This window comes from Colias philodice, chromosome 5 (assembly GCF_061535455.1).
Source record: "Colias philodice isolate Cphi_HAF_F1 chromosome 5, ilColPhil1 Martin Lab GWU primary, whole genome shotgun sequence".
Classification (NCBI taxonomy): Eukaryota; Metazoa; Arthropoda; class Insecta; order Lepidoptera; family Pieridae; genus Colias; species Colias philodice.
The window spans coordinates 9,795,220-9,818,859 of NC_143090.1; the positions used below are offsets into that span (position 1 = coordinate 9,795,220).

The window sequence follows — 23,640 nt, forward strand, 5'->3', positions numbered from 1 at the left end:
AATTAAAAACATATTTTTGAAAGTAAAACAATTATGTATTTTCGACCTGATATAACATCGTTACACTTACTTTAGGGAGGAAAAAGCAAACACCAGCGGGGAACAACGGGACGGTAGCGAGTTGTGGCACCAATGCGAACCCAGTGACAAGCGCGGCGGGCTCCATCCCGCCCGGCCTCGCTCAGCCGATGGGCGGCAACGCGCTCATGGGCGCGGGCACACCGCCCGTGGCCATGGGCGCGCCCGCCGGCATAGCCGCGCCCGCGGGCATGACCGCACCAGCCGCCATGACCGCACCCGCGGGCATGACCGCACCAGCGGGCATGACCGCGCCGGCGGGCAAGCACAAGTGCGCGCGCAAGCAACGCCCCGCGCCCCCGCACTCGGACCACCACCTGCCGCCGCCGCCCGATATCATTGACGATCAGGTGCGTTTTAATTTACCTATGAATATTAAAGTGAAGAGTGTGTAGATGACACTTTATTCTGAAGTTTAACAATATCAAAGAATGCATCAAAGTCGATGTAGAATATGAAGATGGTTCAATAGTGCTTCACTAACGGCCATTCACTTGTAGGCATTTTATGATTGAATATGCGCTATCAAGCTACTCATATGGTTAGGAAATTGTTAACATTTGCACTAGTATTTTAATCATTAGTCAGGTTAGTATTCCATGAAACCTAAATCTTTTAGACAATATATTTGTTTAAATTTCATGTAATGATTTGCGCTAGTGTACAATTTCGTTCCTATATTACTTAGATAACTTTTGAAAAGATTTTGGTTTAGTGGCAACATACATATTGTTTTATAGGTTGCCCAATAATATTTGCTCATTTCATTTAAATGTAAATTCAAAAATGAAGCAATCTTAATATTAAAAATAATTCTATGAAATTTTGTGTAACATTATATGTAGTATGGTTTTTATAAATGAATTGTTTTATTTTTAATATTTTGATTGATCATTTTAGTTTATATTGAACTTTCATCAAATCACTTTAGTGTTAATCGAAATTCATATCGACAACAATCATTTAGCTTTGCGAAATAACTTGAAGAATTGCTGTATAGTTAAAAAAAGAATAAGAATCGCTTTGCTTTTCCATAATATACGCCAAAAGAGATTCAAATTCATTTCGCACTAATCACAGAATACGCCCCTAATATAATACATGTATCAATATAAATTCATCATACTTTTTGCTTGCTTTCCATGGTAGCTAAGCCACAAGAGCATGGCTAAGGTATCCCTACCGCCCGGCTTTACGTGGAAGGACGTACCCAAGAAATGTAAAAATAAATTTGATAAGAAATTAAATGTGAGTGGCCCATTAATACGTAGTTTCCGTAACGTTTGGGTGTTTAGTTCGAGTGTACTTAGCTGTTTTTTATTTGTGTTTGTCCGTAGTAGATTTTGCGTTGCGTTTATAAGTTGAATATGGCTTTTTGTATAACAGACGTATGTGTTTTTATGGTGGAAAAACATATTGCAAAATTCTCGTATGACGAACTTTCGACTTATGAACAGTAACAATCGTGTAGATCCATGTTTGTTGTAGTGCATATTTTATTTCGCTGTGTTGTCTATTTAACTAATAAATAATATTGCAATATAACTGATCTTCCATTTGAGTAAAAGATAATATTCATATCAACTATAATAATTGTACTAATTTGTAATTGTATAATGTTTTTTGAAATTTTATTCACATTGAAACATTAGAAGAATAAGCCTACACATTATATGTTGAATAGACAACAATGTCTTGAAGTAGTTAGTTTAAATGTTGATTTCGTAGAACTTAATATATGTACGATAATATGATAATTTGGTACGCAGAGAGCCGAGGTCCTCGCGGGCCAAACACGCAACGAATCACTGCCAGAGACTGATAGGAGCATGCTCGAAATAGCTGATGCCTCAGGTAATAATAATATTAACTATAAATTAATTGTATTTTATCGATATTGCATTTCAAACTTAAAAAGATAATGTCTTGGATCTGTTTAGGTTCCAAATACAATTTAACTAAGCCCTAAGACTAAAAGACACTAAGAAAAGCCACAAAAACGTGCAAAAATAGTGACTACAAGAAATTGAAATCGAATTTAATTTAATTCCTTGATGTTTTTAAGCCCTAAGAGAAATGCAATTGCCAAAAAAGGTGCAAAAATAATGAACACGATCTTTATATTTGGCGTGATCCCTTTGAAAAATAAATAATTGCTTGTTAAAAGGTCCCCCGACGCTCGCCACGTCGGCGCTTCACGCGCTCGACCAACAATATCGTGCTCAAGGCAAGTTTGCCGGTTTGCTTTATTGTAACAGCTTTCCTGTGTTATAATATGAGTTGAAAAAAGATTGGCCAAGCTTTATCCGTGAGAATTTTGCTTTCTTTTTGCCTTTTAAGGGGTGGCAAAAGTTTCTAGGTTCACCTGAGAAACCTTAATGAGGTGAAATTTTTTGACATCGTCTATAAATTAACAATTTTTTTACTCGAGTTTTTATCATATTTAATTGCCTGAGATTTGGATATTAGGCAATGTTGTTAACTCTCTGTGTGTTAATAATTTAGAGAATGCTTTGAAAATACTACAATAACGATGATTATTTAACAGGTGTGAAGATACATCCGCCGAAAACTCCGCCGTACCCCCCTCCGACGCATATGTTCCCCATGCAACAATTAGCGACAAACTTAAATCAGGTAAGCCAGAGTTTCTGTACATTAATGATAGAAATTATGTCCCAACAGAATGTTTGTTAGTTTTAACACCAGAAAATTTCTGTACATAAATAATATAAATTCTGCCCCAAAAGAATGTTTGTTAGTTTAAACATCAATACCCAGAAGAAACTAATCTTTATTGTACATAATTATAGGTGTTACTGCCACTTTTCTCTAATTCAATTTCTTTAATTAAATTGAAATTTAATAAATTCTCTCAATAAATAAATATATCCTATACTAGAACACCCCGATACAAGACCGTCCCAGGGCGAAAGCCACTCGTAAATGCGCAAAGTTTGGTTGCAAATTTCTCCTCCTAGACGCGTTACATCGTCTCGGTCAGCACATAAACGAAGTGGGTGACGTCACGGTAACTCGACACTATAATAGGTATATAGATATGTCGGTATATAGATATTATATATGGGTAGAAGTACGAGTAAATAACATTTTAGATGTGTACTCATTTATTTGTCAGTGGTAATAAATGTATACTGTGTATAGTTACCTCTTGGTGGAATTTTATTTTATAGTTTTGATTTCGTCTTCTGAAGATGATATAATGAAATGGGTCGTAGTTTTTAAAATAAAAGTAAATAAACGTGGAATAAGCGAAATTGTGTGTGAAAAAAATCTAAACTGTAATAAATTTAGTTCGTTTTTATTGTGATTTTGTTTAAGCTTTTTCAAATGTTTAATCTCGCATATTTATTCATCAGCAGCAATTACAAGAACTCCAAAAACAGCAATTGCAACAGTTGACTACTCAACTGCAGCAAACGCAGAAGAAACCTCAGCAGCAGCAGCAGCAGCAGCAGCAACAGCAACAACAGCAGCAGCAGCAACAGCATCAGCAGCAGCAGCAACAGCAGCAACAACAGCAGCAGCAACAGCAGCAACAACAGCAGCAGCAACAGTTGCAACAACAGCAATATGTACAAGACATGCAACAGAGGCCCGAAGTCTACGCGCCACAGGTATGTTCTACTTCTATACTGATTACTGAGACAAGTTTATATTATGAATTCATATTTATTTTGATAATTGTCATTTCTAATCTTCCTGTAAGTATAAGTATGTTAATAATAGTTTTTTAAGGGGCTGATAAGTTCAATTTCGTTAAAGTTAAAGTTATTTGAGCAGTTTTTTAAGAAAATATATTTATTCTAGCCCATCAAAAAAAATATATGTTAATATTCATCATATTTCGAAGACCGTGGACGGACTCGATACATAACTGGACGAAATCGGCTCGATAGAAAATAATTGCAAAGATTGGTCTTAAAATCATCATTAAACGATTCTATGTCTTTATTTTTTTGACGTACGGGTCTGCAATTTAAAACACGAAGTCAACATATTCATACCTGAACCTCTAACGAGTCAGATTTTGCATATGACCCACACTTTTCCTTAAATCACATATTTTCTTATTATTTTCTTCTACGACCTGGCCCCGCCCAGTAACAGTGATCTTTCGCTCTCGTTTGCGCACACTGTCAAAGTGTATGGGAGTAAACGAGAGCGTAATCACTGTTACTCAATCATCAATTGGGTCTTGTCAGCCCCTTAACACCAAAAACAGACTTCTATAAGTGCTACAGACTCAAATCAAACTCAAAAGTCTTAAATAATAAAGAATTGTTATTATTTATTTTTTTGTTGTGATCCAGGCGGGTGAAGCGTGCGACGCTGCGGGCGGCGGGCGCGTGGCGGAGGCGCGCGAGATCGGCGCCGTGCTCGCCTACCTGCAGCGGGAGGTGCCCTCGCTCATAGCGCTGCCGCCCGAGGAGCTGCGCACGCTCGTGCTGCAGGTATATACACATTTACTGATCTACATACTTATTGATTCAATATGATGTTTTTACTAAATACAGTCAAAGCTCCTTATTCGCACTTTCTTCATTCGCGGTTTCACTATTCGCGGATGGAAAAAATGCGACCTTCCTATATTCGCGGACTAAAATTCTTTATTCGCGGATCGAATTAGTACATCGGTAGTTACATATATGTATTTATCCAAATAAAAATCATTTTTTCTTTATTTCGTCAACTAGGAACGCATCCCCTATAACCCCATACAAATTACCATTCCATATTCACGGTTTCTCTATTCGCGGCACATTTACGGAACCTATTACCCGCGAATAAAGAGCTTTATCACCTAACTCCTGTAAAAATCCTGTCCTTGTCTCCTGTAAAAATAATGTATTGCAATTTTTATTTCCAAACTTATTGCTATATCCTTAATGATAGTAATGTGACAACTTAAACAATGTATTGACCCATATGTGTGTGCACGAGATAGATGTGCGATGCACGTACTATTTCAATAATGTATCCCAATATATTGACCCATGTGACGTCCAGGTGATGCAGCAGAAGTCGCACGAGATCCTGCTGGGCAAGTGCGGCGAGGGCGGTGAGGGGGACGCGGCGAGCGGGGAGGAGGGGGACGAGAGACGTGCGCGTTTTCTGCTAGCCGCCGCGGAGGAGGCGCTAGCTGCTGATTGGCCGAGGGACGCGGATGAACAGGTATTATTATTTATTTTTTTTTACAGTACAATAGGGGAGCGCTTGACCACAATCTCGCCTGATGTTAAGCTGAGATGTGGCCTAAGATGGAGCGCGCTGCCCTAGAATGTACCTGTTCACTCTCCTCTTGAAGACCTCCATATTGTACTCATCGGGGAACACATTATTTTGTAATGTGTTAGACATAGTTCCGAGGTTCTGGAAAATAAAGGTTTTGTATTAAGGTTGATGTTCCGACCGTCCCTCCATACATTTTTGATTACCTCTAAACACTTAACACAGACACTATTTCTTTAAAACTAATCATTTTATCACTTCTCTATAATGAAATGTGTGCGCGTTCGACCTTTTTAATCAATAATTTACAATATTTACTTAGAAAAACAACAGTAAAATACCGGAAAAATTTGACACTTCTACAGTAGTGTGCGTGACTTTTGCCAAGCGAAACACGACATAAAGCACGACATCTAGCGCATAGACTATATACTTATTACAGATCTAGCGCGTCAATGTCTAAACGAAAGGCGATGTTTAGACATTGACGCGCTAGATGTCGTGCATTCGCGTTCGTTATCTTATGCATAATGAGCATAATTCTAATAAATCAAAGTTCTGTGTAAAAATTGAGTAATTTCATTTCCAATCGTTCAAAGAAAATAACAATAAAATAAAATAAAACTAATGACCTTAGAAACTATGTTTTTTTTTATTTATTACTCATTATTGTTCGTCCGTCGTAGGTCTGTAAACTGTATTGTACACTGAAGGTAAATGGTACTGTAGGTACTTTAGTTCGGCGTCGTCGCTCGTCGGCTTGATATAAAATTACATTCTTGATTTCATTGACACGCGCTATGATTTGCGCGCGGAATTTCTTGTGTTGTGAATTTATTTTTGTATGCTATGCATTTTAATTGATTCAAATTGCAATGTTTCTCTAGTATGCATTTGAGACTATATTGTAAATTGTAATAATTGATCGTGGGTATAGTAATTAATTATTCTAATAACGCAATTAGTAATATATGTATTTTCGGTGGGATTCAAAACAAAAAATTGGCCCGTGATTTTTATGAAATTTCACCACATTGCAAATCACATCAATCATAGTTCATACACATGTATGACGAAAGTGATTAGTATTGTGGCTAACATTGACTCATCAGTTCATCACTGAAACCAGTGATAAATCAGTACCTATATCATATTGTGTTTGAATATTTTTAAACAATGATATAAGTATACAATTATTATAAATCGGTAAACTATCAAAGTAATCACAAACTTGCAAACATTGGTAAAATGTCCAGTAGTTTATGAGCCTATTCATTACAATCAAACAAACAAACAAAGTTTTCCTCTTTATAATATTAGTGTAGACAAACACTATGAATACGATCACGAATGCAAATTCGGGGATTTTCTAATTATTGCTAAATAATAATTGAATTCGTTTTGAAATACTCTATAATTTTTAGTGTATAAATAGACATTTATAATGTGGTGCTCATTTTTTTTGTACTGCTAACGCTATTGTAGGTACCTATTTTCGTTGTTTTATTTCAAGTGAACACGGCCATACAATTTTGTCACGAGCCGCCTATGATTGTAGGTACTTTTGTTAGGCTCCTTCGTCGTCCGCGTCGGCTCGAAAGTTCTTGATTTCATTGTCACGCGCTATGATTTGCGCGCGGATTTTCTTGTGTTGTGAATTTATTTTTGTATTATTATTATTTTTTATTTATTTTTTTATTTTATTGATTCAAATAAAATATTTCACTAGTATGCATTTGAGACTATATTGTATTATGTATAATTTATCGTAGGTATAGTTATTCTTATAACGCAGTTATATTTTCGGTGGGACAATTTGACCCGTGATTTTTCTGAAATATCACCACGTTGCAAATCACATCAATCATACACACGTATGACGAAAGTATAGTGGCTATAATTGACTCATCAGTTCATCACTGAAACCAGTGATAAATCAGTATATCATATTTTATTGTGTTTGAATATTTTTTAAACAACGATATATACAATATTATTATAAATCGGTAAACTACCAAAGTACTTCCGAATTTTCAGACAGACAAACAAGTAGTTTGAACACGCAGTTTTCTTATACTAGTAGCAAAAATCAAAACCATAATATTATGTTTACCTACTATATTTTACTAAAAGTCGAGTGCGTCGAAATCGTAAATAATAATATGTTTTTATGTTTTGTTTTGAAATAGCCTGTACTTTGTAATTTTTAGTGTTATAGACATTTATAAAATGTGGTGCTCATTTTTTTTGTAATAAATTATCCTGCTACGCTATTGTATTTTCGTTGTTTTATTTCAAGTGAACACCCATACAATTTTGTCACGAGCCGCCTCTGGCCTCTGGGTGAAATCAACCAGTCAAATGATTTTTGTTCTAATTGTATTTTGGTAGTAGTTTGTTTAGAATTTACATTACCATTGTTTAATTTTTATTTTGTATTTGCAGTAAAATAAAAAGATGAAAAACTTCATTAGGTATATTGTACGACACCTCACTCTGAATCGCGCTAGCGAAATTTTTTCGTTACAGAGCACATATACAACTTTCGGACAATCTTCATTGAGGCCGGCCGGCAAATCGAGTATGTCGAAAAACTTCACTTATTCGATGGAGGTATTCTACCTTCCTTCCTCCACAGTTGTGGGACCCCGACGTGCATTGAACACGCAGCTTTCTGATACTAGTAGCTAAAATCAAAACCACAGATATGTCTGTGATCAAAACCATAATAATATTTTTACCTATTATTGTACTAAAAGTCGAGTGCATCGAAATCGTAAATATGTTTTTCACCTTCCTGGTTTTTTTTCCATAGTAAATAGTGTTTTTGATTTGTTGTTGTATGAATAATTATTCTTACTTGTTGGTTATGAAATGTATATTGAAATAATTTACTTTTACAAATCATTAGTGATATTAGTTTTGAGTGAAAATGCTTGGATCAGCATAATATCATATTTGCTACTTCAAATACATGTTTTGATAAAAAAAAAACAATAGTGTAATGTACCTGTAATAAAATAAAACTGCGTTTTATTGTAGGTAATCAATTTTGACATTATTTATTTCCCAAAATTACAATAAAATAGTTTACGCCAACAAATATAACTTTTATTTTTATAACAATCCTACTTCCTACTAATGCGAAAGTTTGTGAGGATGTGTATGTGTGTGTTTCACGCAAATACTACTGAACCGATTACAATGAAATTTAGCACACATATAGAACGTAACTTGGACACATTGAATAGGTTTTATCCCGGAAACCCCACGGGAACGGGAACTATACGGGTTTTTTTTTGAAAATGCGGGCGGAAAGCTAATCGTTCATAATAATATAAACCGTAGCAGGTGGCGTTTTGAAGTTTTGTCTACCCATACAGAAAAATGAAAACCACAGGAGATTGCCCAAGTGACTATGGCACTTGGTATCGCAATCAAACTTATTGTGTCAAGATGAAATATAGCTCAATTTAAAGCTTGATGTTAGTACTTTTAGATATGATTAAAGTTTTTATGTAAATAAGCCGCAGTTCGCGACAATAAAAATAAAACAATAGTTTTATTCAACACTTCAAAAAACTACTTAATCGAGTTTAAACTAACGATGAACGTTAAGTTTTACATTTATTACATAGGTAATATTTTAATTTACAAGACAAATGTGAAAAGTAAATCGTAATTTAAACATTATTTCAAAATAACATCGAACAATGCGTCGAACACATTCATTTGACATTTCAAATAGAAACTATGACATATGACGTTTGCAAGAGAGATAGATATAGGTATGTGTCAAAACAAAACTTTTACTTTTATTTCTATTTATTCGGTATAATTACAACTTAATAGTGATAAATATGATCATTATAAATACAAATAGGAATTAACAATATCACGAACACGTGACACAACTAGTATTTTACCGATTCCATACGTAGTCATACATGTTTCAAAAGAAAAACTTTTACTTTTACTATTATTTCAATTTATCCGGTTTAATTAAGACTTAATATTGATACATATGATCATTATAAATACAAATAGGAATTAACAATATAACGAATACGTGGCACAACTAAAATTTTACCGATACCACCCGTGGTCATTCTCCTTTGTGGGTCATTTGTAACAGGATGGCGGTTCTACAGCGAAAAAAGAAAAATGATGGTCAGAACGCTGATACCGGATACCTTAAGATACTGTAATATAAAATATTACTAGATTAGATAAAATATTATAGGTAGTATCTTCACCGTGTGTGACGCGCTTTACATTCACGCCATCTAGAGTTAAATCTTTATCATTTTTGTATACGTCTGTGTGTGTAAACGACCCTGTATGCAATGACAGATGTTAAAACGCATAATTTTACCGAATTGGGTGGATTTTAAGGCAATGATATAACATATTTCAATAAAATATAATATTCAGTAACCGCCATGACTATTCCTAGGTTTGATGACTATTCCAATTACGCAAAAACTCAAATAAACTAGAAATGTAGAATTCAGCACCATCTAGCGGGATATTGGCTGGGAACAGATCGTAGCAATCACCTTAACCGCTTGTTGTGAAAGAATCACGTCAATCGATCAATTATCAATTTTGGTTTGATAGGATTCTTTTGCAAAAATGTGTAAATTTTACTTATCATTGTAGCAGAAAATATTGCCATAAATGTAGTAAAACAATGCTTAATGTAAAATATTTCTTTGTTGAAATAATGTTGCAATTAAACTCAAATGTATCCAACCAATTTAAAAAAATTAATAATTTATCATTTCACATTTGAAAGCTTTCAATCCTTTACCGAGTAACATAATATTTTTTTATGTATCCCATCCCATTACGTGCATTTTATTTTGTCTATGATTTTGATAAAAACGACTTACAGCAGAACGTGCAAGCGGTTAGCGGTGCGGGTGTTACCGACACGCTCCGGTTGGCCGACGGTAGTGGCGAAGCGAGCGAAGCGGACGTGCCCGTCGAACATCACCACCACTTTGCGCTACCCCCACCCGCTATGACGTACGACGACTATCGGTCAGTGTGCACTACGCTTTACTTTATAGTCACTTGCAATGTTAAAATGTAAAATATAAATTAAAAAAAAATGTGTGCGTGTACTAGTGTACACACGTAGGAAGTAAAACTTCTTTATGACCTTATTTTTCAAAAAATGATTTATTATATGCAACTTTACAGAAATACGTCGAATCACGCGTATAGGGATAAGAAAAAGATGGCGCGTAACGGAAAAATGTTACGCGTAACGAAAAAATATAACACTAAATTTTTTTCCAACCCCGATAAAGAAGTTTCACTTCAAAAAATGTTTATTTGCTTCAAAACACAATGTACAATAAACTTTGTAAATGTACATGTATTATCTTATAAATCGGAAATAACAATGTTTATAAATTTATAATCAACCGAGATAAATGTGTTAAACTCAAATGTTTTGCTCTTAGTTACAATAAGTAACAGGTACAAAACTTACCTTGTTAAATCGAATCAAAATTCGTAACTTAATGGAACAGAAATGGTGAAACACTCCCCGTCAGCAAAGCATTAATTAATATTATATTATAAGTAAATATATTTTATTTTCTTTCAATACAAAGCTTTACATTTTGTTAACTACGAAGGAGAAACTTAAAAAGTTACACAATCGTGACGTCAATAACGAACATATTCCATCACAGAAGCTCATCGTTCGGTGGTGCGGGCGCGGCGGGCAGTGCGGGTGCGGTGAGCGCGGCGAGCGGCGCGGCGGGCGGCGCGGCGCTCGACCCCGAGATCGCGGCCGGCATGATCACGGGCATGGTGACGGGCATCAAGGCGCTCAGCATGAACGCCATGATGGGGCCCGCGCCCGCGCCGCCCGCCTCCTACACGCCGCCGCTGCCGCACCCCGGCAAGCGCGAACACCACCACCAGGCGACCAACACGCCCGCGCTCAAGAAGAAGGTGCGCCTTTCGCTTTCTGCTAGTTAAACTCACGTTTATCAACATTGGATACGTAAATTGTCTTTATATGGGTAATGCGTATCTTAATTCTTCTTTATATACGCTCAACAATGTAAGCCTTGCTTATAATTTTATAGTTAAATGAAATTAAAATGTTAGTGTGTATACCTTTATTTAATTGCATTGCACTTTAATAGCATTAGATGATGTAGAAATATATTTACATCGTTTAGAGTACTGATGAATTTAAAAAGTCAATATAAAGAGTTATTTCATGAGATTGTCATTTGTATTTCAAAATACATAGTTGTATTTTTTTTAATTGTAACTCTTCCTTCCTCTAAATCATGACAAGATCAACATAGAATCACTAAATGATCTGCTCATTACTGAATTATATTTGAAAATAGTTTTATACGATTTTTTTGAGAAATGGTATATTTTAGTGTGTGTGACGGAGAATGGCTAATTTAAAGTTAAATCGTGAAGTAACATAATATGTATTGTGCGCAGAGCCGGTTCGTGGGTCGCGGCGGGCGCGCGGAGGCGTACGGCGCGGCGCCGCCCACGCCCGCGCCGGCCGCGTACTCCGCGATGGACGTGGACGCGGAGACCGACTCCAACCACGACACGGCGCTCACGCTGGCCTGCGCCGGCGGCCACGAGGAGCTCGTCGAGCTGCTGCTGTCGCGCGGCGCCGACATCGAGCACCGCGACAAGAAGGTACGACATGCTACATGGTATACTGGCTGTGTGCTGCGGTTATACACGCTAAACCAAGCAGCAATTGTTGTTGTATTTAACATTTTGGTTAATTTAACCGTATTAGTTAGCTCTTAGATCATTAAAAATATTAGAAATATTCAAATTGCAAAAGGATAATCAACAAGTAATAATAAAACTTAAGAATTATTGCCCAATAGCAAAGTAAAATTTAATATAATACTGAATTTTCACCGTGTAGGGTTAAATTACTAACTTTCAGCATAGTAGATTGTATTTTACGATATTATCACGTTGTAAATTCAAATTGCTTTTCCAATCCATAACAAAAATGTTAAAAATACAAGATAAAAAAATTTATTTTTTTAGGGCTTCACTCCACTCATCCTAGCCGCGACCGCGGGCCACGAAAAAATCGTCGAGATACTCCTAAACCACGGCGCGGACATCGAAGCCCAATCGGAACGTACGAAGGACACGCCCTTATCCCTCGCGTGTAGCGGCGGCCGCTACGAAGTGGTCGAGTTGATACTTAGCCGCGGCGCCAACAAGGAGCATAGGAATGTGTCGGATTACACGCCGCTGTCGTTGGCCGCGTCCGGGGGATATGTGAATATCATCAGACTGCTGTTGCATCATCAGGTATGTGGAGAAAGTGAATGGTGGTGCTGTGTGTTGTCTAATTTTGTCAATTTAGTTGCATAAATAACCTTTTTCTAAAAGTTATACTTTAATAAAATTTATGAAGAAGACATAAGAGATTGAAAGACAAAAGTTTATATGAAAAAATCCTGCGTAAAAGTAGCTTGCAAAGTGTAAAAATCATAGATTACTTTCTTTAACTGAAACTTGAACATATTAAATATATAGAAATCAATTTAAATCCCGTTCAATAGTTTTGGGATGACTAAATTATTTAACTTTGTAAATAATATCTATTACTTATTTCTAAACTTGTACATTTAAATACAAACAGGCTGAAATAAACTCGCGCACGGGCTCGAAGCTGGGCATCTCGCCGCTGATGCTGGCGGCGATGAACGGGCACACGGCGGCCGTGCGGCTGCTGCTCGACTGCGGCTCCGACATCAACGCGCAGATCGAGACCAACCGCAACACGGCGCTCACGCTCGCTTGCTTCCAAGGTATATTATAATAACTAGCAAACCGGGCGAACTCCGTTTCGCCACCAGCCTTTTTTTGCTATAAACCTTACGGAGCCCGAGACCTTTCCAATGAATGCAAAACCGTAGAAATCGGTTGGTAGGTTCTGGAGTTATAGCGTCAGGAAAGAAAACCCGACTTATTTTTATATAGTAGATATAATCAATCCACAGAAACTGTCTTGATAGATGTAAGATGTAATACGTGAGTGTCTGAAAATTTATGAAAGACCTGATAAAGTCTTGTGTTTATAGCACAAAATAAATAGTATTGTTTATTCATTAACGTTTACTTATTTGATTAGGAAAACAAGTTATTTACTTGATTGGGAATGACTACAAAACATTTTATTATCTTCATCGACAAAAGTTGTTTAGCTAAATATCATCAACACAATGAAATGTTGAATATGTAATTGAATTCCTTGTTAGTGGACTATGGCATAAAAATAATAGTTTTTGAAGTGAAAATTTCTTTAGCGGCGTTGAGCACTTTTTCTGTAATGGGTATAAAATCTTAAACTCGCGTCAGGACACGTGACCTGATCGAAAAAGCGTAAGACGGATGGATATCAAACAGGCTCAACGTTAATAATCAAGTTTTCACTTCTGCCGGCACTCCCGGAGTGCAACCCGTCTTTTTTTAAACCTATTTATTTCAAACAAATGTATGTTTTGATTCAATCAGGTCGGCACGAAGTGGTCAGCCTGTTACTAGACCGCAAGGCGAACGTAGAACACCGTGCCAAGACCGGTCTAACACCGCTCATGGAAGCGGCGAGCGGCGGCTACGTGGAGGTGGGCCGCGTGCTGCTGGACAAGGGCGCGGACGTGAACGCGCCGCCCGTGCCCTCGTCGCGCGACACGGCGCTCACCATCGCCGCGGACAAGGGGCACACCAAGTTCGTGGAGCTGCTGCTGCAGAGGTGACTACATAAATCAAATATAATCAAGTTACATAGTATAAAACAAAGTCGCTTTCTCTGTCCCTATTGTCCCTTTGTATGCTTAAATCTTTAAAACTACGCAACGGATTTTGATGCGGTTTTTTTTAATAGATGGAGTGATTCAAGAGGAAGGTTTTAGTATATAATTTATTAGGTTTTAGACAAAGCGGGCGAAGCTGCGGGCGCTAGTAAATAAATAATACATTTATTTTCACAAAAAAAAATACAAATCAAAGTGATCCAAGCTCCTAAGATAGTAAGAACTGTTTTTCGGGACCTGTGTCTTCCATTTACAATTATACGGACACAGATATCAGTGACAATTAAAATAAAAAATGAATAAACATTTACATGCAATTAAAACAAATAAGTACAGAAAAAAATTATAAATCACAACAAAGTAATATTGGCTCAATACAACGCATTACATTAATAAAATCGTCAAAAAATGATTAACATATAATAATAAAGTACATAATTTATTTTTAATGTATATTACTAGGCGAGCGGCAGTAGAAGTGAAAAACAAGAAAGGCAACTCCCCATTATGGCTAGCCGCTAACGGCGGCCATCTTGCCGTCGTCGAGATGCTTTACGCAGCGGGCGCCGACATCGACTCACAGGACAATAGAAAGGTAACATTTCTCAAATGAAATATAATGATTTTTACGTGTTGAAATATTTTAGATAATCGAAAATGTCGTGTAAAATATTTTTATTATTTTCTGTTTTAGGTATCTTGCCTAATGGCAGCCTTCCGCAAGGGTCACACGAAAGTGGTCAAGTGGATGGTCGGTGTCGTCACGCAGTTTCCTTCAGACCAGGAGATGACTAGGTGCGTTGAATATTGATTATAGGGTGTTTTTTTACGTTAGAGATTTTGAACATAGTTAAAATCGCGGATGTTTTGTTTGAATTCTTATAAATTAAGAATTATAATCTAAAAATGTTGTTTTTATTAAAATACGTATTTCAATTACCATTTATCTACCCGAGATTAAGTCTGTATTGGTTGATGTGGTGAAAATTGAGAATTATAAGTTTGCAAATCTTAATTAGTGAACACCGTGTACTCTATGTCAGGTACATCTGCACGATATCGGACAAAGAGCTGCTGGAGAAGTGCCAGGAGTGCGTGCGCGTGATCCGCGCGGCGAAGGAGACGCAGGCGGCGCGCGCCAACCAGAACGCGACCATCCTGCTGGAGGAGCTCGACGCGGAGCGCTGCCGAGAGGAGAGCCGCCGGCAGGCCGCCGCGCGCCGCCGCGAGCGCAAGAAGAAGAAGAAGCTCGAGAAGAAGGTACGCACTGCACACCACAGAACATATAAAAGAGGTTAGAAAGGCATTGCAGGCGGGGCAGACGCGCCAAGGATATGAGCACTGCTCACATCATCATCATGCGTATGATTCGTTCCATTTTAAATCGCGTGATCGCGCGGCGCTATGATTGGCTAGATTTGAAATTGCAAATATGTATAAGCGGACTTGGCCACACCCACAGGCGACACCGGTTCTTATAGGAACGGCGAATTATTGCCATTCTAACCTCTTTTATATGTTCTGTGGTGCACACCCTGTATAGCTGTGCTGTGTTGAGTTACAGCATGCGGTTTTGGGTGTGTTATAAGATGGTTTTACCCGCTCACTCGTGAACATTTAGTGGGAGAAGCTGTAAAACTGGTTAAATTAGCTGTTTCGTTAAAAGCTAGCAAATTTGTTAATTGTAGATCCAATATGTTCAGATAATTTTCACAAAGTAACATATAAAAATTACAGCTCTATCGACAATTTTATTTACATATAAATTAGACACTCTTGAGTGACAAATGGACACGTCTTTCCGTTGTTATTTTATATTACTTACTTCTATGTTGTTGAAACCCCGAAGTGGGACTTTGCATCTGAGACGAGAAGTCCATTATTTAATACTAACATACATGTGTTGTACAGGAGGAGAGGCGCAAGCTGCAAGCGGAGAACGTGAAGAACACGCTGTACTGCGAGAAGGCGTCGGGCGAGTGCTCGGAGGGCGGCGAGCCGGACGACGAGCCCGCCGCCAAGGAGGAGGGCGACTCGGGCATCGATGCCAACTCGCAGGTACACATGCATCATCATTTATCAGTCAATGTTATATGTTCCAACTGCTGGGACGCGGGCATTGAGATATACATATGGAGACGACACCGCCTACATCACTTATGCTCCGCTCAACATATGGCGCCATATGGCGTATGTTGAGCGGTTTTTTTTAATGGTTTTAAAGTGAAACGCATCAAATATGCCTTCGTGTGTGTTACGATATTGCACAAATAATACAAATAATACGGAAAAGTGCAAAGGAATAACTTTCATCGTAAGTACCTAACTAGATAATAATTTTTAAAACTTAATTAGAGCAAAAAAATGGTGCACAGATTTTGTTCGTGGTGTCTCCTCCATACGTAGTAATATTATCTCAATGGACGCGGGAATCCACCACGCTGGCCAAGTACAAGTTGGCGGATGTTCCAGGACGTCGAACTCTCGAAAAAAAAGAGCATGTATGCCGAGCAAATGTGTCAAAAGTGTAACTTCTTTGGCAAGATTCAAAGATACCAAAATTGTTGCCTTGCTCCATGACGTGAAATTTCACTCTCAACGCACCTAAGAAAGTTTCACTTAAAAATTGCTTACCACACATTGTGGGCACATTAAAAGAGGCACACGAAAACCCGTGTAAGCTTATTTTGTCAATCACTAAAAGATCTGATAGCGAAATTAATATGGTGGTTGACATTCTATTTGACTTTCACGCGTGGTGGCAATGTAGAAAATGCAGGGCGCGTTCTAAACATTAATAATTGATTTACCATAGCACGTCTGACAAGCGTTTAGATCAGGCGGTCGTTCGTTCAGAGTCAACCTGACAAGCTCGGCACTGAGCTTCTAGCCCTAAATATGACCATAGTTTTATAGTGTTTTTATACATTTTTTAGGGTTCATGTTCATCATCGGATGTGAAAGCTCCACCCGCTTCAAGCAAAAGTAAGAAAAAGAAAAAAGAAGAAAAGGCGCCTACTCCTGCACCGTCGAAAAAACAACCCGACAAAGTAAGATCTTTTTATCTTAAAAATATAATAATTTTATAAAAAAATGGTTTCCACTGTTTTTTTCAAAATTGTATAATTAAATATTGTCTTTGTAATCGGAATCGTCTTTGTATTATTATAACCATATTATAAAATTATGTATTGTAATATTTATAAAGATGTTTTATGTATATGTGATTATAATTGTTTTTGAACAAAATACAATTTTCCACAGACTAAAGCGAAAATAGAGACTAAAGAAAAAGAGACTACGAGTAAAACGGAGAAGAAACAAGAGAAAGAGAACGTAGCGCCGAGCTCCCCTCCCGCCACATCGCCTAAACACACGGAGAGACGGAGTGAGAAAAAAGAGAAGTAAGAGTTATATATTAGTTTATAATAATGATTGTTTGTATGCGTAAAGTTGGCTTGTAAAAGGGAAGATATTACCTATATTAATTTTTGTGGGTCTGTTAAAGTAAATGTGCGTGTGTGCCGAGCACACGTGTCAGAAGTGAAACTTTTTTAGCAAGATTCAATGATACGAAAATCGTTGCCTTACTCCATGACGTGACGGCATAGACATGACGCGGTCTTGGAATTTTACCATAGAGCGGTATACCCATCTGGATATCCAGCGATTAAATCTCTTACGTTGTATATTATAGGCCGGTTGCAGAGCTTGACCGACCATCAGTGCGTACGTCAGTCGCGCTTGTCATATGTATGGAAATTCATAAAACCGTTCATAGCTAGACCGACCATAGGCACGCGTATTGTCATACGTATTAGTGTCATAGTCATACACATTGTTGATGCGTATCGTCAGGACCGATGGTACGCACTGACGGCCGGTGAAGCTCTGCAACCGGCCATAGAGAATCTCTCTAATCTGAATAGGTCATAAAGAAGTTTCACTTCAAAAATTGAATTCTATAATTAACAACATTTTTTACATATCTTCCCTTTTTAATGATTAATTTTTGTATGCATGCCATTGAACTTGCTTGTCGTTTAATTTCGCCGTAATTTTTCGTCGCATTCGTATAAAAATGGGGGTCTAAAGGTGGCGTAATGTTGTTACAGAAAACAAGAGGAAGATGCTAAAAGCATCGCCGTACAGAATGTTAACAAATACGGGAACAGCTCTAGAAAGAGCCAAGTGTTCGAATCGACTAGGCTTAACGTGGACAGAGACGACGTTGACACGCTCGAGAAAAATAAAAAAATACACAGCCACCAGTAAGTTGATGAGCACAGATTACATAACACGTTACAAATTATAAAATACAGATAATATTATGATAAATGAACTGGAAAATGAGTGTCAAAGTTGTTCTATCCCCGTGATAATGCTTATATTTTTGTTTGTAGCTATTAATTAGTCTTGATATTTTTATGTTGGTATTGCATGATTGTTTAATTTTGCATGACACTAATTTTGATAGATAACTTTTTTTTTTTTTTATTTGTAATGAACAGAAGTGCATTTTTTTGCAATACAAGTACATTTTGGTGTATATATTTATAATTAATATTAAACTATAATGTGTAGTAACAAAATATAATTATTCTGTCAACTTATTTCTAACTTCTTATAGTTAAGACTTTAAAATGTAAAGTTACGTCTTTTCTAAATTGTAAATCTTACGACACTGTTATTTATTTAATTACATACCAACAAAACATATTAAAATCACACTTCTTTATAAATTTTCTGTAATAATTAACTATATATAAATAGATGGGAGACGGAAGGCAAAAGCACGTCACCCAAGAGCGCCAGCACAACAGCGAGCGTGGCGCGACGGGAGGAGGGATGGAAGGAGGTCGTCAGGAAGTCCTCCGTGCAACCGCCCTCCGCTCTTGAGCCTGGGTAAGAAACTTTTTAAACATAACCTTTGTAAAATTTTGAAATACCACTAAAAGTTGAAGTGACGATTGCAACTTTTCAAGTTGAGAAATGCGCATAGACAGTATTTTTATCTTTTCCAAATAAACAGGTTGTTTCAAGTGAACTTTAGTAAAAAATAAAACAGTTGGGTTACACATTTGTTTCTGAAAATAATATTTTGTATACTCTATTAACATTAGTATGAATGATGTAGAGAGACACGATACCTCTAAAACTTTTAATCACACTATAATATGTAGAAATTGAATAAGAAACAAGGAAATAATGTGTATATTCTATGTACAGTTGCAAGAAAGTGTGCGTCGCATCGCACGCGATATCGCGCGTGATCGGTCGCGCCGGCTCGAACATTAACGCGATCCGCGCCGCCACCGGCGCGCACATCGAGGTCGACAAGCAGACCAAGGGGCAGGGCGAGAGGATCATCACCATCAAGTATGTATATTGTATACGATTTAGGGTTGATTTTTGGTTAAAATTATTTAGTTGAATACATATTCATAATAATAGACATGTGTGTTTTAATTACCCGTCTTTGGACATTGATAGGTGCCAGTTTTATATTGTTGTGTAATATTTTGGTCGTATAGATTAAAGTTCTATGCATGGATAGAGGTACATAGACAAACAAAAAATGTCTAATAACATAGTACCCTAAAGCGTCACATTACCGAGATATTTGGAGGTAAATATTCACTTATGAGTACAATGACAAACACTAAAAATTGACTTATTACGTGTCTATATGCATAATATTATCTCCAAATAATCACTCCCAGGTAGATTATTATTATTATCAATTTATTGGAAGAAAGTAGGTACATTCATTACATAAAAACATACATACATTACATAAACTACTACCTACTAAACATAGTAAGTAAATGCAAAATATAATAATGAATACCTACTATGATACATTTTTTGCAAGTTACGTTAAGTGATTATTTGGAGATAATATTATGCATATAGATATATATGCCAGCGTCCATACAAAAAGTTTCAAACCCCTATATTTTAAATTACCATAAATTTCTACCCAAATGGTGTCAACACGATTAGCTAACACAAACTGAGCGCTTATTTACCACATTCATTACGTATCAGGGGCTCAACGGAGGCCACAAAGCAGGCGGCGAGCCTCATAGCGGCCATGATCCGCGACCCCGAGGCGGACATCGCGCAGCTGCTGCCGCGCGCCAAGCTGCCCGCGCCGCCGCCGCAGCCGCCGCAGCCCAAGCCCGCCAAGCAGCCAACGCCCAAGGTACACTTATCTCTAAAATAATTATTTAACATAACAAATTAGACCACCGACGAAGAAAGTAGTTACTACGAAGAATAATTACTTTAGATAACTGAAGCCGATTGGAAAAACGAATTTGAATTTGAAAGAAGCATTGTAATTAAATAACTAAATTTGATAGTAAAGTAGAGTGTAATTCGTGTTTCTGGTCTTATGCTCGTTTTGAAGCCAAACATATTGTATGCTACAAAGAAAATAATTTTGAGGTTTAACTTAAAACTCGCGCTTGAATTACTTACAATAAAAAATTGGAAGGTAGAGATTGTCTAATCTAAAAATGAACGCCCCTCCACTAAACTTAATTGTTTCAATGTGTGAGGACAAATAATTATTGAACCACTTTATATGTGTGCGCGCGTCGATTCTACTGCAAACTTTGACACTCGCGCACTGATTTGTCAACTAATCGGGCGATCAGTTCAGGTGCCTAGCATTGTATGGCGGGGAGAGCGCGCTATGTACGGAATGACACGTCCGTTCTGTCGTGCATCGCGTCATTTATGCACTAGTTGGCCAACTGGTCCTGTCGTTCGGGCATGGACGGGACTGGAGGACTGAACGACCAATGAGGCAGACCAATTTGTGTGTATTGCGTCTATACACGTACTTTGAATGTGAGCGTAAACACAGTGGAGGGGCGTTCATTTTTAGATTAGACAATCTATACATATATATTTTTTAACAATGTTTATGTTTAATTTTACAGCCTACGGGGCACACGACAAGCGTGTCCACGAGCCAGCGCACGCCGGGAGCGAGCACTAGTGTAGCGGCGGTGGCGAGCCGCACGCCGGCCAAGCCGCACGCCGCAGCAAGACCACCCGCTAGACAGCATACTCATCGTGAGTACTTGTGTTTTATGATATTACGTTTTGATATAAATATTTGTGACAAGCAATAAAGTCAATCTCGTGTTGTGAAAGAATTAAATAAGATTATATGAGATATTCTAGAAAGTTTTTATAATATTAAAAGAATATATACCTACACTTACATTGTAAACAAAAAAAAATAGATTTTGTGTATGTGTGTAATAAATCGGTTTTGAAAAATCTTTCACTTTTCAGGAGAAACCTATATCTTCTATCATCACCTTACTAAGTAATGCTTGTATTTTCTATCCTGTTTTAACGCACACAAAGCCGAGGCGAATACTAGTTAACGGTTTATAAAAAGTATGATAAAAAAAAAAATGTAATCATATTATTTCGTTCCAGCGCTCCCAAGCACGCCCACAGAGAAGCGTACCCCCAGTGCACCGGGCGCGATAAACACCGCCCCAGCGAGCAGCGCCAGTGTGGCCAGTGCCAAGCCAACTGCGCTTTCATACACCGGCGCTATCGTGGGCGCCAGGAGCCATACCTTCGCAGCTAAGCTGACCGCCACACCGCCAGTGGACACCAAGCCGAGGCCCGCTACGCAGGTTCGTGTAAGGCTTATATTAGTTACATGATGTGTGGTTTTAAAAATATATTCGGTACTTTTGATTTTATAGATTATGTTAGAAAAAATAGCAGTAGACTATCAAATAACTTGAAAGGTTTGATTTACTTTGACAATTTATGCTCATTAAACATTTTATTGTCTCCTAATGGATGAAGAATTCGTTTCAAAGAACAATTAAACAAAAATAGGCATTTCTAATTTTACCTGACTTGCAAGAATTTGAACGTAATATTCATCTTGAGTCGTCTTGGATATCACATTATTATACAATAATGTTGTCTGATTTTAAGTTCAATACTTGTCTCCTAACAGGTGTGCGCAAGCCCATCGAGCGCGACGACCAACACCTCAGTACTATCATCCCCACTCCGCTCACGCGAGTCTCCCCCCGCACCGACACCTGCGCCCGCGCAGCCAACACACGCGCAGACTGCGCATGTCCCACCCCCGCAGCAACAGGCACCCCCTCAGCGCATGGAGGAGGAGCGCGTGCCGAGGATGCACGATCACTTGCAGGTTAGTGTGAACAACACGTCGGTACTATGGTCCCTGTTCTGTTCGCGCGAGTCTCCCCCCGCGCAGCCAACACACGCGTAGACTGCGCACGTGAACGGATGGATGGTTTTTCTTTGTCTGCGCGGGCGATGCCGCGGGTGGAAATCTAGTAAAGATAAACACGCTACACATGTGTATTTGTGTGAAAGTGTAAGTGTCAAAGTGAAAAATTCAAAATCATCGAAGAAATAAAAATGTATGTGTTATTTAGATTATTTTCAACTGTGAATAACAATTTTATTCTATCCACAGCTAAGCCCAGACAACTCAAGCACATGGAGCAATGAAGACAACCCAGTGAATACATCTACTTCAGCTCTGCATATTAATACCACACCACAAGTGAGTACACTGCTAAATATTCAGTGTGTGTTTATATACAGTTAGGTAACATATTGTACAACAAGAACAATAAAAATGGGTGTAATAACATGGTGTGCAATAACTGTGCCGCGCGGTTTCACCCGCATTACTCCGCTCCTGTTGGTCTTAGCATGATGATATATAGCCTATATTACTCGTGGATAATGTAGCTTTCGAATGGTGAAAGAATTTTTTAAATCGGTCCAGTAGTTTATGAGCCTATTCATTACAATCAAACAAACAAACTTCCTCTTTATAATATTAGTGTAGATAAACAACACTTATAATTCATGTATTTGTAATTATATAACTGCTGAAATACAGGCAGGGAGCGAAATGAGGGAGCAATGTGAGATTTTCTCTTCAGGCGCAAGATCGGGTCCCGATTTTGCGATGAGATTCGCAACCAAATGATGAGATGCGCGTCATATCATGCTTTCTTATGTCGTTCATTACGAATACATTTTTTTTTCAGTCCTGCAACTTAGCCATGGTTATGTAAACAATAATCTAATATGGGCTTTTCTTTCGTAAATATATTATAATATATATTATGTAAATGTATTCGTAATGAATTGCTTAAATTGAGTGAACATTTATAATTTGCTCTCAAAATTAAAATAAACTATAATTGAATTAATAAACTTTGTGTGACAGTCGTCTGGCAGCGCGAGCGGCAGCGCCAGCGCGGCTGGGGCCGGTACTGCTAGCGCTACTGCTAGCGGTGGGGGCACGCAGGAGTACTCGCTGTTCAAGGACCTGTCGGCCGGCGCCGGCGCCGCCGTGTGGGCCAGCGAGCACAACGTCGACCCGCCGCCGCCGCAGGTACGCGCATACGCTACGGTACGATAT

At 37.9% G+C, this 23,640-nt stretch overlaps 1 protein-coding gene across 16 annotated transcripts in view; it reads left to right on the forward strand.

The window, feature by feature from the left end:
- Positions 1–23,640, forward strand: part of mask (multiple ankyrin repeats single KH domain) — a 54,112-nt gene that overhangs the window by 24,262 nt on the left and 6,210 nt on the right. For 5 of the 16 annotated variants that reach the window (XM_089695071.1, XM_089695072.1, XM_089695082.1 and 2 more), the window contains exons 12-40: positions 76–428; positions 1,228–1,326; positions 1,848–1,932; positions 2,246–2,305; positions 2,627–2,715; positions 3,459–3,716; positions 4,413–4,553; positions 5,110–5,274; positions 10,229–10,377; positions 11,040–11,304; positions 11,818–12,027; positions 12,397–12,669; positions 13,004–13,172; positions 13,879–14,116; positions 14,640–14,772; positions 14,872–14,972; positions 15,221–15,437; positions 16,089–16,235; positions 17,114–17,227; positions 17,442–17,581; positions 18,293–18,448; positions 18,951–19,082; positions 19,407–19,556; positions 20,229–20,385; positions 21,131–21,266; positions 21,642–21,847; positions 22,183–22,386; positions 22,678–22,767; positions 23,446–23,631. In XM_089695071.1, the coding sequence (XP_089551197.1) occupies positions 76–428; positions 1,228–1,326; positions 1,848–1,932; positions 2,246–2,305; positions 2,627–2,715; positions 3,459–3,716; positions 4,413–4,553; positions 5,110–5,274; positions 10,229–10,377; positions 11,040–11,304; positions 11,818–12,027; positions 12,397–12,669; positions 13,004–13,172; positions 13,879–14,116; positions 14,640–14,772; positions 14,872–14,972; positions 15,221–15,437; positions 16,089–16,235; positions 17,114–17,227; positions 17,442–17,581; positions 18,293–18,448; positions 18,951–19,082; positions 19,407–19,556; positions 20,229–20,385; positions 21,131–21,266; positions 21,642–21,847; positions 22,183–22,386; positions 22,678–22,767; positions 23,446–23,631 (4,823 nt within the window). The remainder of the gene's footprint in view (positions 1–75; positions 429–1,227; positions 1,327–1,847; positions 1,933–2,245; positions 2,306–2,626; positions 2,716–3,458; positions 3,717–4,412; positions 4,554–5,109; positions 5,275–10,228; positions 10,378–11,039; positions 11,305–11,817; positions 12,028–12,396; positions 12,670–13,003; positions 13,173–13,878; positions 14,117–14,639; positions 14,773–14,871; positions 14,973–15,220; positions 15,438–16,088; positions 16,236–17,113; positions 17,228–17,441; positions 17,582–18,292; positions 18,449–18,950; positions 19,083–19,406; positions 19,557–20,228; positions 20,386–21,130; positions 21,267–21,641; positions 21,848–22,182; positions 22,387–22,677; positions 22,768–23,445; positions 23,632–23,640) is intronic. The other 11 variants (XM_089695079.1, XM_089695087.1, XM_089695076.1 and 8 more) reach the window with 10 other exon arrangements.